General features: G+C 37.2%; 1 protein-coding gene across 1 annotated transcript in view; it reads left to right on the forward strand.

Moving 5' to 3' along the window:
* The window catches only part of DOCK3 (dedicator of cytokinesis 3), a 362194-nt gene that overhangs the window by 65885 nt on the left and 277346 nt on the right, over positions 1-18963 (forward strand). The window contains exon 4 of the mRNA XM_061197475.1: positions 10954-11050. Within this exon, the coding sequence (XP_061053458.1) occupies positions 10954-11050 (97 nt within the window). The remainder of the gene's footprint in view (positions 1-10953; positions 11051-18963) is intronic.

The following is an 18963-nucleotide window of genomic DNA, read 5'->3' on the forward strand; positions in this document are numbered from 1 at the left end:
TTCTTTTACTTTAAAGTGAGTTCCTTCCTCATATTGTAGTTTTAAACATATTAATGTGATGGCAAATCAGGTATTCAGTAGTCTATGGAAGGTCTGTTGCCAGAAATAAAGCAGGCATAGAAAGAAAATTCAAATCCCATCCCTTTCATTATCAGTGGAGTCCACTGTAATGAGCTTGCCTATCGGTGTTGGCTAATTAATCCACTTGGTGTATGGTACCATATCAGAGACTCAATGCTACTCAGTTCTTTTTTTTTTAAATTTTATTTATTTATTTAGACTGTGCTGGATCTTTTAATTGCGGCATGCAGGATCATTAGTTGTGGCATGCAGGATCATTAGTTGCAGCATGCAGAATCTTTAGTTGTGGCATGCGAACTCTTAGTTGCAGCATGCCTGTGGGATCTAGTTCCCTGACCAGGGATCGAACCTGGGCCCCCTGCATTGGGAGCACGGTGTCTTATCCACTGGACCCCCAGGGAAGTCCCTACTGGCCAGTTCTGATTCAACAGTTATGGTACTGTTACTGAACCAAACTTTGGTCTCCTTGCCCACATGCAGTTAAACCAGTCTGCTAACTCTGGGTTGTGGTGAAGGAAAGTGCAGCATTTATTGCAGGGCGCCAAGCAAGGAGTCCAGGTAGCAAGTGCTTAAAAGTCCTGAACTCCCTGAAGGCTTTCAGGGAAAGGTTTTTAAAGACTGGGTGAGGGAGGGGGGTTGTGGGGTGTGTGGTCAGCTTGTGGATATTCTGCTGACTGGTTGGTGGTGAGATAATCGGGAGTCAATATCATCAGCCTTTTGGTTCCGACTGGTCTGGGGTCTACCTGCTTGTAAGCAGTATATAGTTAACTTCTTCCACCTGGTGGGGGTTTCAGTATCTGAAACAAAGGACATGGCTCATAATATTATCTATAGTATTTGAGGAGGAACTAAAGGTCCTTGACTTTGTTTAATGGCTAAATTATTATTAATTTGTCTTGCTCGACTGTTTTCCTTTATTTCTGTATTTTCTCACTTCTCTGATTAAATTTACTGTTTGGAACTTGGGGAAGGCCTAGGAGGCTAAAGGTTTTCTATAGACAAGAGGCAGGTGGAGGACATTGCGGGCGATGGAGGGAGGCATTCTGTTCTGCGAAGGCCCCATAGGGTCCTGCTCAGTTACAGTACCAGATCAGCCTTGATGAGTGAAAGTCCATGGAGCTGAGCTCGTGAATAACTCCTATCATTTACACCACATTCATCCTGGGATGGCTAGGAAAGGAAACTGATTGATTTCATGGAACGCTGGGGATAGTTGGCATAGGGCAGAACGAAAACTGGCTTGCTCTGCAAGACAGCTCATTTGCGTGAGCCAATCTAAAAGTCTTCAAGCAAGGCAAGAGCACCCTCATCACAGTAGAGAAGGAGGGCCTTTTTCTGCTGCAAAGGGAGGTTTAGTAGCAGCGAAACTTAGGGTCTTCTGTGTTATCCAGTGTCTCTATCTCTACCATTTTTTCCAAGTCAGTAGCCTGATTTTTATCTTAAAATATATAAAAGGCCATAAATTCAACTGACCTTGTAATTCAGCAATGATCAGGATCAAAAACTAGAGTATGGGTTTTGACTATTTGAACACTGAAGATGAAAGAGAAGATTGCTCTGAACTCTTACACAGAACATCAGTAAAGTGAGCATTCAGCTTTTTGCAGCCCTGGTTTCTTGACTAGAGATTATCCTTCCAATTAGATATTACAAAGTATCAAATTGTCTCATCTATCCATTCTATGTCTGCTAGATTTATTTAACTCTTAGTTTAGAATACAGGTAAAGGGAGAAACGGTAGGTCAGAAGTACCCAGAAGGTCTCTTGCTTTTTGATCATGTAGGCCAAGTTATCCTTTTATACCTGTCTTTTTTAAAAAAATTGCCTTTGACCTCATTGTTGGTCTATTTTTAAAACTTCCCTCAAACTTAGCCTCAGACTTCCCCCCCCCCAAAAAAAAGCTCTCAGATGGAGCTGAGAAGATAGTGTTAGACTCTGCTTATAATTTTATGGATTTCTGTTGCATGTGTTCTGGGAACGTTGTTATTACCTTTACCACATATGGTTGGGGATCTGTGGCCTTAAAGTGGATAGATGAGAGAGGGAATAAGAAGGGAATCTATAATGGCATCCACTAAAGAAATATTGGGAGAGTTATTGAGAGTCTGCTGTCAAAGAACAGTGCAAAGGACGTGATCATCTCAAGGACTATGGGATAGAGTTGTGCTTTGCACAGTATTAGACAGCTTAGAGAAAGACAAGCTTATGTCCTAAATTGTCATAGCTTGACATGGAATGAAAAGCAGGGACTTTCTATGATTACGCTTTCCTACCTGTGTTACTGCAATGCCTTCTAACTGCTCTCCCCACTTCTATCCATGCCCACCTATAGTTTATTCTCAATATAGCTGCTAGAATGGTTTTTTTTTAAATTTTTTTTTTATTTAATTTTTTTTATTTTTTCACACACACACACACACACACACACACACACTGTATTTTATTTTTACAAGAGATAAATAGACTGACACCAAGCATTGTGCATGGATGACCACAACAAAAGCAACAATGATTGCAATTACCAAACATGAAACACACTCATACTATGTCATAATATTGACATTCAGTCCAGTAATCCTCCACTGTAACAGCACCTTTACTTTGCAGTGAAAATTGATTTGTATATTCTTTGCCTCTGAGTCCTTGTGGGATTTTTTCTTTTTTTAAATTCAAACAGAAAGTCACAAAAATTATACTCATCCTCATCAGTTCACTCAGTCCCATGCAATTAATTTTTTTTTTCATCTTGATCTTTTGTTAGCACTTTTATGAGCTCATCAGTTTTTCATTAGAGTTCTGAAAATGCTTATTCATTCAGTTCAGCAGTACAGTCAGGTACCAGAAACCTGTACTTGTCAGAGTCTTTTCCATGAATTTCCTGAAGATGAAACCCTTTTATAGGAACATATTTACAAAAGCATCAGAGTACACCTGGAACTGTCTGTAAATGACAGAAGACTTAAAAATGACCACAGTTAAAGATTTGATGAAAGTTCATAATAATGCAGTTGACAAGAAAATTAGTTATTTCTGAGATATACATTTTAAAGTAATAACTAGGATTATGACTTATAACATTATACCAGAACATATAAGATTTTTAGAAATTTCATGTAATGTCTGAAACATTTATATTAACATATTTCCATACAAATAACCCAATGAAAGTTTAGTATTAGTTGTTTTGTTTGTTTGTTTATACTGCAGGTTCTTATTAGTCATCAATTTTATACACATCAGTGTATACATGTCAATCCCAATCGCCCAATTCAGCACACCACCATCCCCACCCCACCGCAGTTTTCCCCCCTTGGTGTCCATATGTCTGTTCTCTACATCTGTGTCTCAACTTCTGCCCTGCAAACCGGCTCATCTGTACCATTTTTCTAGGTTCCACATACATGCGTTAATATACGATATTTGTTTTTCTCTTTCTGACTTACTTCACTCTGTATGACAGTCTCTAGATCCATCCACGTCTCAACAAATGACTCAATTTCGTTCCTTTTTATGGCTGAGTAATATTCCATTGTATATATGTACCACAACTTCTTTATCCATTCGTCTGTCGATGGGCATTTAGGTTGCTTCCATGACCTGGCTATTGTAAATATTGCTGCAATGAACATTTGGGTGCATGTGTCTTTTTGAATTACGTTTTTCTCTGGGTATATGCCCAGTAGTGGGATTGCTGGGTCATATGGTAATTCTATTTTTAGTTTTTTAAGGAACCTCCATATTGTTCTCCCTAGTGGCTGTATCAATTTACATTCCCACCAACAGTGCAAGAGGGTTCCCTTTTGTCCACACCCTCTCCAGCATTTGTTGTTTGTAGATTTTCTGATGATGCCCATTCTAACTGGTGTGAGGTGATAGCTCATTGTAGTTTTGATTTGCATTTCTCTAATAATTAGTGATGTTGAGCATCTTTTCATGTGCTTCGTGGCCGTCTGTATGTCTTCTTTGGAGAAATGTCTATTTAGGTCTTCTGCCCATTTTTGGATTGGGTTGTTTGTTTCTTTAATATTGAGCTGAATGAGCTGTTTATATATTTTGGAGATTAATCCTTTGTCCGTTGATTCGTTTGCAAATATTTTCTCCCATTCTGAGGGTTGTCTTTTCGTCTTGTTTATGGTTTCCTTTGCTGTGCAAAAGCTTTGAAGTTTCATTAGGTCCCATTTGTTTATTTTTGTTTTTATTTCCATTACTCTAGGAGGTGGATCAAAAAAGATCTTGCTGTGATTTATGTCAAAGAGTGTTCTTCCTATGTTTTCCTCTAAGAGTTTTATAGTGTCCAGTCTTACATTTAGGTCTCTAATCCATTTTGAGTTTATTTTTGTGTATGGTGTTAGGGAGTATTCTAATTTCATTCTTTTACATGTACGTGTCCAGTTTTCCCAGCACCACTTATTGAAGAGACTGTCTTTTCTCCATTGTATATCTTTGCCTCCTTTGTCATAGATTAGTTGACCATAGGTGCATGGGTTTATCTCTGGGCTTTCTATCCTGTTCCATTGATCTATGTTTCTGTTTTTGTGCCAGTACCATATTGTCTTGATTACTGTAGCTTTGTAGTATAGTCTGAAGTCAGGGAGTCTGATTCCTCCAGCTCCGTTTTTTTCCCTCAAGATTGCTTTGGCTATTTGGGGTCTTTTGTGTCTCCATACAAATTTTAAGATGATTTGTTCTAGTTCCGTAAAAAATGCCATTGGTAATTTGATAGGGATTGCATTGAATCTGTAGATTGCTTTGGGTAGTATAGTCATTTTCACAATGTTGATTCTTCCAATCCAAGAACATGGTATATCTCTCCATCTGTTGGTATCGTCGTTAATTTCTTTCATCAGTGTCTTATAGTTTTCTGCATACAGGTCTTTTGTCTCTCTAGGTAGGTTTATTCCTAGGTATTTTATTCTTTTTGTTGCAGTGGTAAATGGGAGTGTTTCCATAATTTCTCTTTCAGATTTTTCATCATTAGTGTATAGGAATGCAAGAGATTTCTCTGCATAAATTTTGTATCCTGCAACTTTACCATATTCATTAATTAGCTCTAGCAGTTTTCTGGTGGCAGTTTTAGGATTCTCTGTGTATAGTATCATGTCATCTGCAAACAGTGACAGTTTTACTTCTTCTTTTCCAATTTGTATTCCTTTTATTTCTTTTTCTTCTCTGATTGCCGTGGCTAGGACTTCCAGAACTATGTTGAATAATAGTGGTGACAGTGGACATCCTTGTCTCGTTCCTGATCTTAGAGGAAATGCTTTCAGTTTTTCACCGTTGAGAATGATGTTTGCTGTGGGTTTGTCATATATGGCCTTTATTATGTTGAGGTAGGTTCCCTCTATGCCCACTTTCTGGAGAGTTTTCATCATAAATGGGTGTTGAATTTTGTCAAAAGCTTTTTCTGCATCTATTGAGATGATCATATGGTTTTTATTCTTCAATTTGTTAATATGGTGTATCACATTGATTGATTTACGTATATTGAAGAATCCTTGCATCCCTGGGATAAATCCCACTTGATCATGGTGTATGATCCTTTTAATGTGTTGTTGGATTCTGTTTGCTAGTATTTTGTTGAGGATTTTTGCATCTATATTCATCAGTGATATTGGTCTGTAATTTTCTTTTTTTGTAGTGTCTTTGTCTGGTTTTGGTATCAGGGTGATGGTGGCCTCATAGAATGAGTTTGGGAGTGTTCCTTCCTCTGCAATTTTTTGGAAGAGTTTGAGAAGGATAGGTGTTAGCTCTTCTCTAAATGTTTGATAGAATTCACCTGTGAAGCCGTCTGGTCCTGGACTTGTTTGTTGGAAGATTTTTAATCACAGTTTCAATTTCATTACTTGTGATTGGTCTGTTCATATTTTCTGCTTCTTCCTGGTTCAGTCTTGGAAGGTTATACCTTTCTAAGAATTTGTCCATTTCTTCCAGGTTGTCCATTTTATTGGCATAAAGTTGCTTGTAGTAGTCTCTTAGGATGCTTTGTATTTCTGCGGTGTCTGTTGTAACTTCTCCTTTTTCATTTCTGATTTTATTGATTTGAGTCCTCTCCCTCTTTTTCTTGATGAGTCTGGCTAATGGCTTATCAATTTTGTTTATCTTCTCAAAGAACCAGCTTTTAGTTTTATTGATCTTTGCTCTTGTTTTCTTTGTTTCTATTTCATTTATTTCCACTCTGATCTTTATGATTTCTTTCCTTCTGCTAACTTTGGGTTTTGTTTGTTCTTCTTTCTCTAGTTTCTTTAGGTGTAAGGTTAGATTGTTTACTTGAGATTTTTCTTGTTTCTTTAGGTAGGCTTGTATAGCTATAAACTTCCCTCTTAGAACTGCTTTTGCTGCATCCCATAGGTTTTGGATCATCGTGTTTTCATTGTCATTTGTCTCTAGGTATTTTTTGATTTCCTCTTTGATTTCTTCAGTGATCTCTTGGTTATTTAGTAACGTATTGTTTAGCCTCCATGTGTTTGTGTTTTTTACGTTTTTTCCCCTGTAATTGATTTCTAATCTCATAGCGTTGTGGTCAGAAAAGATGCTTGATATGATTTCAATTTTCTTAAATTTACTGAGGCTTGATTTGTGACCCAAGACTTGATCTATCCTGGAGAATGTTCCGTGCGCACTTGAGAAGAACGTGTAATCTGCTGTTTTTGGATGGAATGTCCTATAAATATCAATTAAATCTATCTGGTCTATTGTGTCATTTAAAGCTTGTGTTTCCTTGTTTATTTTCATTTTGGATGATCTGTCCGTTGGTGTAAGTGAGGTGTTAAAGTCCCCCACTATTATTGTGTTACTGTCAATTTCCTCTTTTATAGCTGTTAGCAGTTGCCTTATGTAATGAGGTGCTCCTATGTTGGGTGCATATATATTTATAATTGTTATATCTTCTTCTTGGATTGATCCCTTGATCATTATGTAGTGTCCTTCCTTGTCTCTTGTAACATTCTTTATTTTAAAGTCTATTTTATCTGATATGAGTATAGCTACTCCAGCTTTCTTTTGATTTCCATTTGCATGGAATATCTTTTTCCATCCTCTCACTTTCAGTCTGTATGTGTCCCTAGGTCTGAAGTGGGTCTCCTGTAGGCAGCGTATATATAGGTCTTGTTTTTGTATCCATTCAGCAAACCCATGTGTTTTGGTTGGAGCATTTAATCCATTCACGTTTAAGGTAATTATCAATATGTATGTTCCTATGACCATTTTGTTAATTGTTTTGGGTTTGTTTTTGTAGGTCCTTTTCTTCTCTTGTGTTTCCCACTTAGAGAAGTTCCTTTAGCATTTGTTGTAGAGCTGGTTTGATGGTGCTGAATTCTCTTAGCTTTTGCTCTTCTGTAAAGCTTTTGATTTCTCCATCAAATCTGAATGAGATCCTTGCTGGGTCGAGTAATCTTGGTTGTAGATTCTTCCCTTTCATCACTTTAAGTATATCATGCCACTCCCTTCTGGCTTGTAGAGTATCTGCTGAGAAATCAGCTGTTAACCTTATGGGAGTTCTGTTTTATGTTATTTGTCGTTTTTCCCTTATTGCTTTTAATAATTTTTCTTTGTCTTTAATTTTTGCCCATTTGACTAGTATGTGTCTCGGCGTGTTTCTCCTTGGGTTTATCCTGTATGGGACTCACTGCGCTTCCTGGACTTGGGTGGCTATTTCCTTTCCCATGTTAGGGAAGTTTTCGACTATAATCTCTTCAAATATTTTCTTGGGTCCTTTCTCTCTCTCTTCTCCTTCTGGGACCCCTATAATTTGAATGTTGTTGCGTTTAATGTTGTCCCAGAGGTCTCTTAGGCTGTCTTCATTTCCTTTCATTCTTTTTTCTTTATTCTGTTCCGCAGCAGTGAATTCCACCATTCTGTCTTCCAGGTCACTTATCCATTCTTCTGCCTCAGTTATTCTGCTATTGATTCCTTCTAGTGTAGTTTTCATTTCAGTTATTGTATTGTTCATCTCTGTTTGTTTGTTCTTTAATTCTTCTAGGTCTTTGTTAAACATTTCTTGCATATTCTCGATCTTTGTCTCCATTGTTTTTCCGAGGTCCTGGATCATCTTCACTATCATTATTCTGAATTCTTTTTCTGGAAGGTTGCCTATCTCCACTTCATTTAGTTGTTTTCTGGGGTTTTATCTTGTTCCTTCATCTGGTACATAGCCCTCTGCCTTTTCATCTTGTCTATGTTTCTGTGAATGTGGTTTTTGTTCCACAGGCTGCCGGATTGTAATTCTTCTTGCTTCTGCTGTTTGCCCTCTGGTGGATGAGGCTATCTAAGAGGCTTGTGCAGGTTTCCTGATGGGAGGGACTGGTGGTGGGTAGAGCTGACTGTTGCTCTGGTGGGCAGAGCTCAGTAAAACTTTAATCTGCTTGACTGCTGATGGGTGGGGCTGGGTTCCCTCCCTGTTGGTTGTTTGGCCTGAGGCAACCCAACACTGGAGCCTACCTGGGCTCTTTAGTGGGGCTAATGGCAGACTCTGGGAGGGCTCACACCAAGGAGTACTTCCCAGAACTTCTGCTGCCAGTTATCTTGTTCCCACGGTGAGCCACAGCCACCCCCGCCTCTGCAGGCGACCCTCTAACACTAGCAGGTAGGTGTGGTTCAGTCTCCCCTGGATTCACTGCTCCTTCCCCTGCGTCTCGATACGCACACTACTTTGTGTGTGCCCTCCAAGAGTGGAGTCTCTGTTTCCCGCAGTCCTGTCGAAGTCCTGCAATCAAATCCCACTAGCCTTCAAAGTCTGATTCTCTAGGAATTCCTCCTCCCGTTGCCGGACCCCCAGGTTGGGAAGCCTGACGTGGGGCTCAGAACCTTCACTCCAGTGGGTGGACTTCTGTGGTATAAGTGTTCTCCAGTCTGTGAGTCACCCACCCAGCAGTTATGGGATTTGATTTTGCTGTGATTGCGCCCTTCCTACCATCTCATTGTGACTTCTCCTTTGTCTTTGGATGTGGGGTATCTTTTTTGGTGAGTTCCAGTGTCTTCCTGTAGATGATTGTCCAGCAGCTAATTGTGATTCTGGTGTTCTCACAAGAGGGAGTGAGAGCACGTCCTTCTACTCGGACATCTTGGTTCAGGCCTCTAACAAACTCTTTACTCTGCATGAATCCAGAATTTCTTTGGAAATTTGCTTATTAATTCACTTTATTTGGTTATTTTTCTTAGTGTTCTGACTACATTCTATTTGGTCTGTGGACCAGTGTATTTATAAATAACACTGTATCTGAATTTTAAGAATTTTCAGGATATTGATTATATATTATAGTCTAAGAAAAATACATCAGTATTAGTATAGACTTGGGTTAGTATAAATTGAGGTAAGTCCAAAGTTTTAGAACTTTTTTTAAAGTTTTACAACTTTAAAATAGGAACAATGTAATTTTCCCATAGATCTCAATGATTAAAGTAGCTGGAGACCCAGTAGATGAAACACTCAAGAAATTTTATTCCAGTTTATCCTATACAGTATTTCTGCATTAATGTTACTAAAACACAACACTCTTACAACATCTCCCATGTCTCTCTATTTCCATAGTGTCAAGTTTAAATCTCAGCCTTGCACTGCAAATTCACCTTATAAATTTGATGAATATGGATAGTGCTCTGGCATCATTCCAAGATGATTTTTTTTTATCTGCTGGGATAAATCACACAAAATAAAAAAGAAAGCCGTATAGCATAATCAAGTAACATATATTCATTGATGCTCCATATTAATACACTGTCACCTTTGAACACAGTGGTGATTTGCCAGCTGTGTAGAGAAATGATACTTAATGCTAATTTGTGAAAGGAATTTTCCTTTGTTACTTCCAAGTGGATGATGTTCTCTTTGGCTAACAAATCGGAGTATAGGTTCCATCCACCTCAGCATATCAGTATATAAAATCTTTGGTCCCAGAAAATATTTCATTAACTCTCAAAAGTGGCATAGACATTATAAAAATATCATCAAGTCATGCCCTTACTTTGAACAACCTTTCAGTATCGTCTCATTCATTCTCAATGCCCTGTGGTGACCTAAATGGGAAGGAAATCCAAAAAAGAAGGGATATATGTATATGTATAGGTGATTCACTTTGCTGTACAGCGGAAACTAACATGACTTTGTAAAGCAACTATGCTCCAATAAAAATTAATTTAAAAAAAGGTCTGGTATCTTTAGTATCATTTGGAAAGGCCCTGTGAGAGCTGGCCTCAGTCATACTAGCCTTCTTTAAGTTCTTAGATATGTGAAATTCTTTACCATCTCAGTGACTTCTTGTACATTGTTTCCTCTGCAGGTGACACCACACCTCTCCCTCCCAACAAACTTTTCTGTTGTGACCTTTTTGCATCTTTTGGGCATTGCCATTTCTTCAGAGAAGACTTCACTGATCTTCTCTTCTTTAGTCGTGTCCCCCAGCTAAAATCTCTGATAGTACAATTTGGTTTCTTTCTTAGATTCATCGCTATCCATACCTGTTGTGATTATTTGTCTGATTCCCTATCCACAATAAGAGCTCTCTGAAGATAGGGACCCTGTCCATTTTTGTTCACTGATAAATCCTTGGCAATTAGCACAGGGACTGGCACCATAATGGATGTTGCTTACAAGGTAGTTGGAGAGAAACCTAGTACCTTTCTGTTTCCAGGATCAGAGTTCCCCTACCAGACCCAGAATTCCTCAATGGACAAGTTGAGGAAACTTGTTTACATTAATTCAGTTCACTTATATTATTGCAGTATATTACTGCTAAAGAATCTGTATTCAATTAGATATACCTCTCTTTATATTTGCATGAATTTAAATTTGATTTACATGTGTTGAAAAGGTCAGTAGACAGTATTCTGGTATTTTATCAAAGATAATGGGGCTGTTTGTTGTGGCTCTGGTTCTAGGCAGTATGAAACTGTGGTTCCACTTGAAGATTCTATTGTGACTGAAGTTACAGCAACTCTGCAAGAATGGGCCAGTCTGTGGAAACAACTCTATGTGGTAAGTAGTTTATAACTAGTTTACTAGGTCATTAAAGTTAATTGTACCAAGTGAAAAAATTATTGTACTTGTGCCAGTTGCAAATTTATAGATTTCTGAATATCTACAGTTTTTCAAATGTATATTCCTAATATTAACTGAAACATAGTAGACTTGAGTTTTGTCCAACCTGAAGAGAACACATTATTCATATGCCTGCAGTTCTCTCCATCCTGTTCCAGTCAATAGAATGTAAGTTCCATAACACCAAGGATTTTAGCTGTCTTACTCATTGCTGTATCCCCAGAAGCTTTCACAAAACAGGTCTTTATTAAATGAATGAACAAACTTCAGAGTTACATTGTGAACCTAATGGTGGGTAAAGGCCAAGAAGCTGTATCAACACTTTCTTACAGCTAATAAGCTTAAAGGATATGTCATATATGATACTTTTTGCCAAGCCAACAATTACTAGGTTAATAAAACCTCAGTTAATATCCTCTGGAAACTTAGAGAGTAGAGGGTGATAGGACACAAAAAATATAGACTGAAAATAAGTGACAGGGTTTGGGTTCTGAACAAGATGAAGTAAACACATTCTATTTTTCTCCTACTAATCACAAAATCCTGGAAAAACTCATGAAATACCCTACCAGAAAACTCTGAAAGTTAGGGAAAAGAAGGTGGACTGAGTAAGGACCTTGAGACTCAAGGATTGAGTGAGTTCCCTGATTGTCTTTTTTTCTTGCCTCCCATATATCCTGGCCTGGGTTGTAGAGAAGACTACAACCTGGAAATGCTAATGAGTGCAGACAAAAAAATAGCACCAAGGAAAGCCTGTTCTCTCTAGCCAAAGTATGGCCAAGCAAGATAGAAACATCCTAACCTATCCCATCCGTTCTCTAGGAGAACATCACAATAAAATCTATACCCCCTCCCACTCAAACAGGCATTACAGCAGCGGTATCCATGACCAGAGCTTTGTCTCACAGACACCCTTCCCCCACCTGCAGTAACAAGGAGATGTCCCCCTCAGTGGAGCCTGTGGGTCAAACTCTGACTTCTCCTCTTCCCTGCTCAGTAATGAGGCAGTCCCCTTCCTCAGCAGAGCCTGTAGGGAGGACTGACTTCCACCCCACCAGAATTTACAAGGTGGCAGCTCTCTTCAGCAGAGCCTGTGGGTGAGACCCTGGCTTTCACAACTACACAGGATTAACAAGATGGTGTCCTTACCCTGCAGAGTTCTGAGGCAGAACTCGACTTTCTTCCATGCTCTGAAGTAAAGAAGAAGCATTCCTCCGCAGAGGAGCCTGTGTTTGGAGCTTTTGATTTCCACTCCCCTGGCAGTAATAAGTTGGTACCCTCCCCAACTGAGCCTGTGGGTAGTACTTTGACTTTCACAACTCCCCACTCCCCTGCATATTACCCTATTTTCTATGCCTGCCCTGCTGAAATGAGGCAGTGCTTCTCCCCACTCAAGCCCATGCTGAGGATAATGGGGAGTGGAGTTCTGTTATATAGGTAACATGTAAATAGAGAAAACCAAGGAGTACTGGAGAGACTTTATAAACTAAATTGACATTTGAATCACAGTCCACAAAAGTGAGCCTGGGATCACATTCGGAATCTAAACAGGTTAACCATTCACTAAAATAAAAGATTTAAGTAGGAATTAGAGTGTGATAGTATAGTACTTAAAATGTCCAGCCTACAGCCCCAAATTCCTTGTCATATGAAAAAATCAGGAAAAACTCAACTCTGTTAAGAAAAGGCAATCAACAGAGGCTAACTTTGAAATGACACAAATGTTGGAATCATCAACAAGGATTTTAAAGCAGCTTTTGTAAAACTGCTCCAGTGAGCAATTATGAATTCTCTTGAAACAAATGAAAACATAAACTGCAGCAAATAAGTAGAAAATATAAAGAATCAAATGAAAATCTTAGAAATAAAAAATACAGTAACCAAAATTTAAAAATTACTGGTTAGGCTAAATAGCAGAATGGAAAGGACAGAGGAAAGAGTTAGTGAACTTCAAGATGGATCAGTAGAAATTATGTAGTCTGAATAATGGAGAGAAATTGAAAAAGTGAACTTAGACTCAGAGATCTGTGGGACAATAACAAAAAGTATAACATTTGAGGCATCAGAGTACTAGACAGAGAGGACAGGATGTGGAATTTAAAAAATATTTGAAGAAATATTGGCTTAAATCTTAGCAAATTTGCAAAAGACATAATCCTACAGATTCAAGAAGCTGAGTGAACTCCCAACACGATAAACCTAAAGAAATCCATACCCAGACCCATTATAGTTAAACTTTTGAAAATTAAAGCCAAAGAAAAAATCTTGAAAGGGAAACCAAACATTGCTATTAGGGAAAGGGCAATTTGAAATGACAACAGATTTCCTATCAGAAATTGCGGAAAACAGAGGAAGTGCTAAAAAAAAAAAACCTGATGTCACCCCAGAATTGTGTATCCAGGAAAAATATACTTAAGGAGTGAAAGAGAAATCAACACATTCTCAGATGAAGGAAAGCTAGGAAAATTTGTTGCCAGCAAATTGGTTGTAAAATAATGACTATGAAGGAAGTTCATCAGACACAAAGGAAGAGATAATGGAAGGACAGTTGGGATATTAGAAATGGAGAAAGCAATGGAAGAGATAAATAAATTCTCTTCAGTTTAAAAAATTGATGATACAAAGCAAAAATTATTACATTTACGTGGTTCTCAATGTATATAGAGGTTATATTTAAGAAAACTGTATCGAAAGTGGGAAAGGAAAGGGACATAAATTGTGGCAAGGTATTTGTATTCCACTCAGGGTAGTAATATGTTGATACTAGTAGGCTATAGTAAGTTACACACACACACACACATTGTAATCTCTAGAGCAGTCATTAAAATATTATATGGTAATTCAAAAAGAGTCATGTACCACAGTGTTCATTGGAGCACTATTTATAATAGCCAGGACGTTGAAGCAACCTACGTGTCCATCGACAGATGAATGGATAAAGAAGTTGTGGCACATATATACAGTGGAATATTACTCAGCCATAAAAAGAAATGAAATTGAGTTATTTGTAGTGAGGTGGATGGACCTAGAGTCTGTCATACAGAGTGAAGTAAGTCAGAAAGAGAAGAACAAATATCATATGCTAACACGTATATATGGAATCTAAAAAAAAAAAATGGTTCTGAAGAGCCTAGGATCAGGACAGGAATAAAGACACAGACGTAGAGAATGGGCTTGAGGACACGGGGAGAGGGAAGGGTAAGCTGGGATGAAGTGAGAGAGTGACATTGACATATATACACTACCAAATGTAAAATAGATAGCTAGTGGGAAGCAGCCACATAACACAGGGAGATCAGCTCTGTGCTTTGCAACCACCTAGAGGGGTGGGATAAGGAGGGTGGGAGGGAGATGCAAGAGGGAGGGGATATGGGGATATATGTATACATATAGCTGATTCACTTCGTTATACAGCAGCAACTAACACAACATTGTAAAGCAATTATACTCCAATAAAGATGTTAAAAAAAGTATTATATGGTGATATAATAAAAATATTGTAAATAAATCAAAATGGAGTACTAAAAATGTTCAAGTAACCTATAGGAACATAAGAAAGGGGAAACAGAGGAAGGTAAAATGGAGGGAACAAACAGAAGTACTAAAATGGCAGACTTAAGTCCTAACATATGAATAATTAAAAGGTAGAAAATGGTAGAATTGATCAAAAAAGACTGAACTGTGTTTTGTCTATAAGAAACTCACTTCATATGCAATGACACAGGGAGGTTAGGAGATAGAAAAATACATACCATGCAAACACTAATCAGAAGAAAACTGGAATGGCTGTATTGAAAAGAGATAGTAATATTAAGTATGAATTATCTCTTCCTTAAATAAATGTAAATAAAAATAAATAAACTTACTTTAGTAGAAAAAAATGATGTCAGAATAAAGAAAACTACCAGGGAGAAAGGGACATTACAAAATGATAAAAAGATCAATTTACCAAGAAGACATAGCAGTCTTAAATATGCATGCACCAAAAAACAGAGCTGGGAAATAAATGAAGTAAAACCTTAAAGGACTGAGTGGAGAAAATAGTTGAAACTAGAGAAATCAGATATTATACCTGGGGATTTATAACCCCTTTGCTTACTAAAGGATATAACTACTAAAAATTATCAAGGATAGGGAAGAAGTGAACAGTGCCGTCAACCATCAGGATCGAATGGAAATTTTTAGAACATTCCACCTAGTGAAATCAGAATAAAGATTGTTTTCAAGCATACATGGGACATTCACCAAGAGTGACAATATCTTAGGTCATAGAACAGCTGTTAACAAATTTGTAATAATTCATGTCATACAAAGGGTATTCTGACCATAATGGAGACAACCTAGAAATTGATAACAGAAAGATTACAGGAAAATATTGAAGCACTTAGAAATTAAACAAGCCACTCCTAAATAATCCATGTATCAAAGAGAAAGTCTCAAGAGAAATAAAAAAATATATTAAAACTGAATGTAAATGAAAATATAACATATTAAAATCTGTGGGATGCAGCTAAAGCAGTGCCAAGAGAGACATTTATAGCATTAAGTGCATATAACAGAAAAACGTGTCAAATTCAGCTCCTACTTCAAGAATTTAAGTTAGGTGGAGAAAGACAAAGATAAATATCATATGAACATGATCTCTCTTATATGTGATACCTTAAAAAAAGAAAAAAAAAGCGCATAGATATAGATAACAGAGACAGGTTGGTGGTTGCCAGAAGTGGGGAGTCGGAGGAATGGCTGAAGGGGGTCAAAATGTAATAACAAAAAAAGAATCTAAACCTAAACAAGCAGAACGAAGGAAAAAAAAATAGCAGAAATTAATGAAATTAAAAATAGAAAAACAGTAGAGGAAAAACCAATCACACCAAAAGCCAGTTTTTGAAAATATCAATAAAACTGATAAACATTTAGCAACATGAGAGAAAATAGTAATTATCAATATATTAGGAGTAAAGAAAAAGATATCACTATAGATACCACAGATATTAAATGGGTAATAAGAGAATACTATAAACAACTTTGTACACATAAATGACAGTTTAGAGGAATATAACAAATCCTTGAAACCACATATTACCAAAACTCACCCAAGACAAAATAGATAATCTGAATATCCGACAACTATTAAAGTAATTGAATTTATAATGAAAATCCTTCTAAAAAAAGAAATGTCCAGGCACAGATGGTTCTAGTGGTGAATTCTACCAACAATCTAAAGAAGAAAAACCACCATATCGTATCAATTGATTCAGGAAAAGCATTTGAGAAAATTCAACTTTCATGATAAAAACTCTTAGCAAACTAGGAATATAAGGGGACTTTCTCACCCTGATAAAGGACATTTATTAAAATGTACAGCAAACATCATACTTAATGATAAAAGTCTGCTTTTGGGAATAAGGTAAGGATGTCTGCTCTCAACAAGCCAATTCAACTTAGTAGTAGAATACTTAACCAATACAGTAAGGCAAGAAAAGGAAGGAAGACACATGTGGATTAGAATGAAAACATAAAGCTGTTCATATTTGCAGACGATATGATTGGCTACCTAGCAAATCGCAAGGAATTTAACAAACACTAGAGTTTACAAAAGATAGTTCTGAAAATAAGTAAGTTTTCAGTTGCAGGATATCAGGTCAAAATACACACACAAACTCTCTCTCTCTCTCAATCATATTGCCACATATTGGCAGTGAACAATTGGAAACCAAATTTTAAAACATATACCGTTTACAATTGCTCAAAAATGAAACATTTAGGTATAAATCCAACAAAACATACAATTTCTATATGCTGAAAACCACAAAAATGCTAATGAACAAAAGCAAAGAAGACAATAAATAAAGGGACAGACATGACATGTTCATGGGTTGGAAGACTCAGATATTAAAAATGTCTCTTCTACCCAGATTGATCTGTATATTTAATTCTTGAAACAGTCCTAGGGATATTTCATAAATATAGAGAAGGTGATTCTAAAATTTATAAAGGAATACAAAAGAAGAATAAAGTTAGAGGAATCATGTTACCTAATTTTAAAGCTTACTGTAGCTGCAGTAATCAAGATGGAGTGGTATTGGCAGAGGGATAGACACAGATTATAGATTAAGGGAACAGGATAGAGAGTTCAGACGTAGATTCAGTTAAGTAAGGGCAACTGATTTGTGGCAAAGGTGCAAACGGAATTAAACAGAGGAAAGATGCTCCTGTCAACAAATGGTTAGGTGGAGTAGTTGGACATTCAGAGGCAAAAACAAAAAACAAAAAACTTGACTTAAACCTCATCCGATATACATCATAGACCTAAATGTTAAACATAAAACTATAAAAATTTTAGGGGAACATATAGGAGAAAATCTTCATGACCTGCAATTAGGTGAAGAGTTCTTAAGCATGACGCTAAAGGAACAGTCCATAAAAGTAAAGGTTGATACATTGGACTTCATCAAAATGAAAAATTTTGCTCTTGAATGACCCTGTTAAAGGATGAAAAGATAAGTCATAGACTGGAAGAAAATATTTTCAAATCACATATCTGTCAAAAGACTTGTATGTAGAATATATAAACAACTTTCCAAACTGAACAGTAATTCTAACAATAATTTCTAACCAGTTAGAAAATGGGCAGATAACTTGAATAGACACTTCATCAAGGAGGATATATGGAGAGTCAGTAAGAACATGAAAAGATTTTCCATATAATTAGCCATTAGGGTAATGCAAATTAATGCATATTTTTTCCCATTCTGAGGGCTGTCTTTTTGTTCTGTTCATGGTTTCCTTTGCTGTGTAAAAACTTTCAAGTTTAATTAGATCCCATTTGTTTATTTTTGTTTTTATTTTCATTACTGTAGGAGGTGGATCAAAAAAGATCTTGCTGCAGTTTATGTCCAAGAGTATTCTGCCTATATTTTCTTTTATTAATTAATTAATTTATTTTTATATTCATTTTTGGCTGTGTTGGGTCTTCGTTTCTGTGCGAGGGCTTTCTCTAGTTGTGGCAAACGGGGGCCACTCTTCATCGCCGTGCGCGGGCCTCTCACTATCGTGGACTCTCTTGTTGCGGAGCACAGGCTCCAGACACACAGGCTCAGTAGTTGTGGCTCACATGCCTAGTTGCTCCGCAGCATGTGGGATCTTCCCAGACCAGGGCTCGAACCCGTGTCCCCTGCATTGGCAGGCAGATTCTCAACCACTGCGCCACCAGAGAAGCCCTGCCTATATTTTCCTCTAATAAGAGTTTTATAGTGTCCAGCCTTACATTTAGGTCTTTAATCCATTTTGAGTTTATTTTTGTGTACAATGTTAGGGAGTGTTCTAGTTTCATTCTTTCACATATAGCTGTCCAGTTTTCCCAGCACCACTTATTTTGAGTGCTTACCTTGTGCCTGTGCTTCATTTTTTACATACATTACCTCATTTTAATTATCACTACAATTACTATTGTTCTCATCATATTACTGATTAGAAACTGATCCTTAGAGAGGATAAGGAATGTGCCCAAAGTCATATAAAAAGTAAATGTTCAGCCAGACCCCAAATCTAAGTTCATTAGACTCCAGGGCTCTTAATAACTCATTATTTATCTTCTGAATTAAATTCTTTTAATATTGATATATCTCGCATACAATTTATGGTGATTTTAGTAGTTACTTATTATCATCTTCTGAAATGGTAGTTGCATTTATTAGAATGAAGATTATGTGGCAACAGCACCCCCTCCAAAAAATGTAAAATAATCGTCCCTTAAACAAAATAGACCTTTATTTCTTTTTCAAGTAGGCACAGGCAGTCTGGATTTGGTATGGCAGCTCTACCATCATAAAGGACTCAGGCTCATTCTG

The sequence above is a fragment of the Eubalaena glacialis genome, chromosome 7 (assembly GCF_028564815.1).
Source record: "Eubalaena glacialis isolate mEubGla1 chromosome 7, mEubGla1.1.hap2.+ XY, whole genome shotgun sequence".
NCBI classification, from domain to species: Eukaryota; Metazoa; Chordata; class Mammalia; order Artiodactyla; family Balaenidae; genus Eubalaena; species Eubalaena glacialis.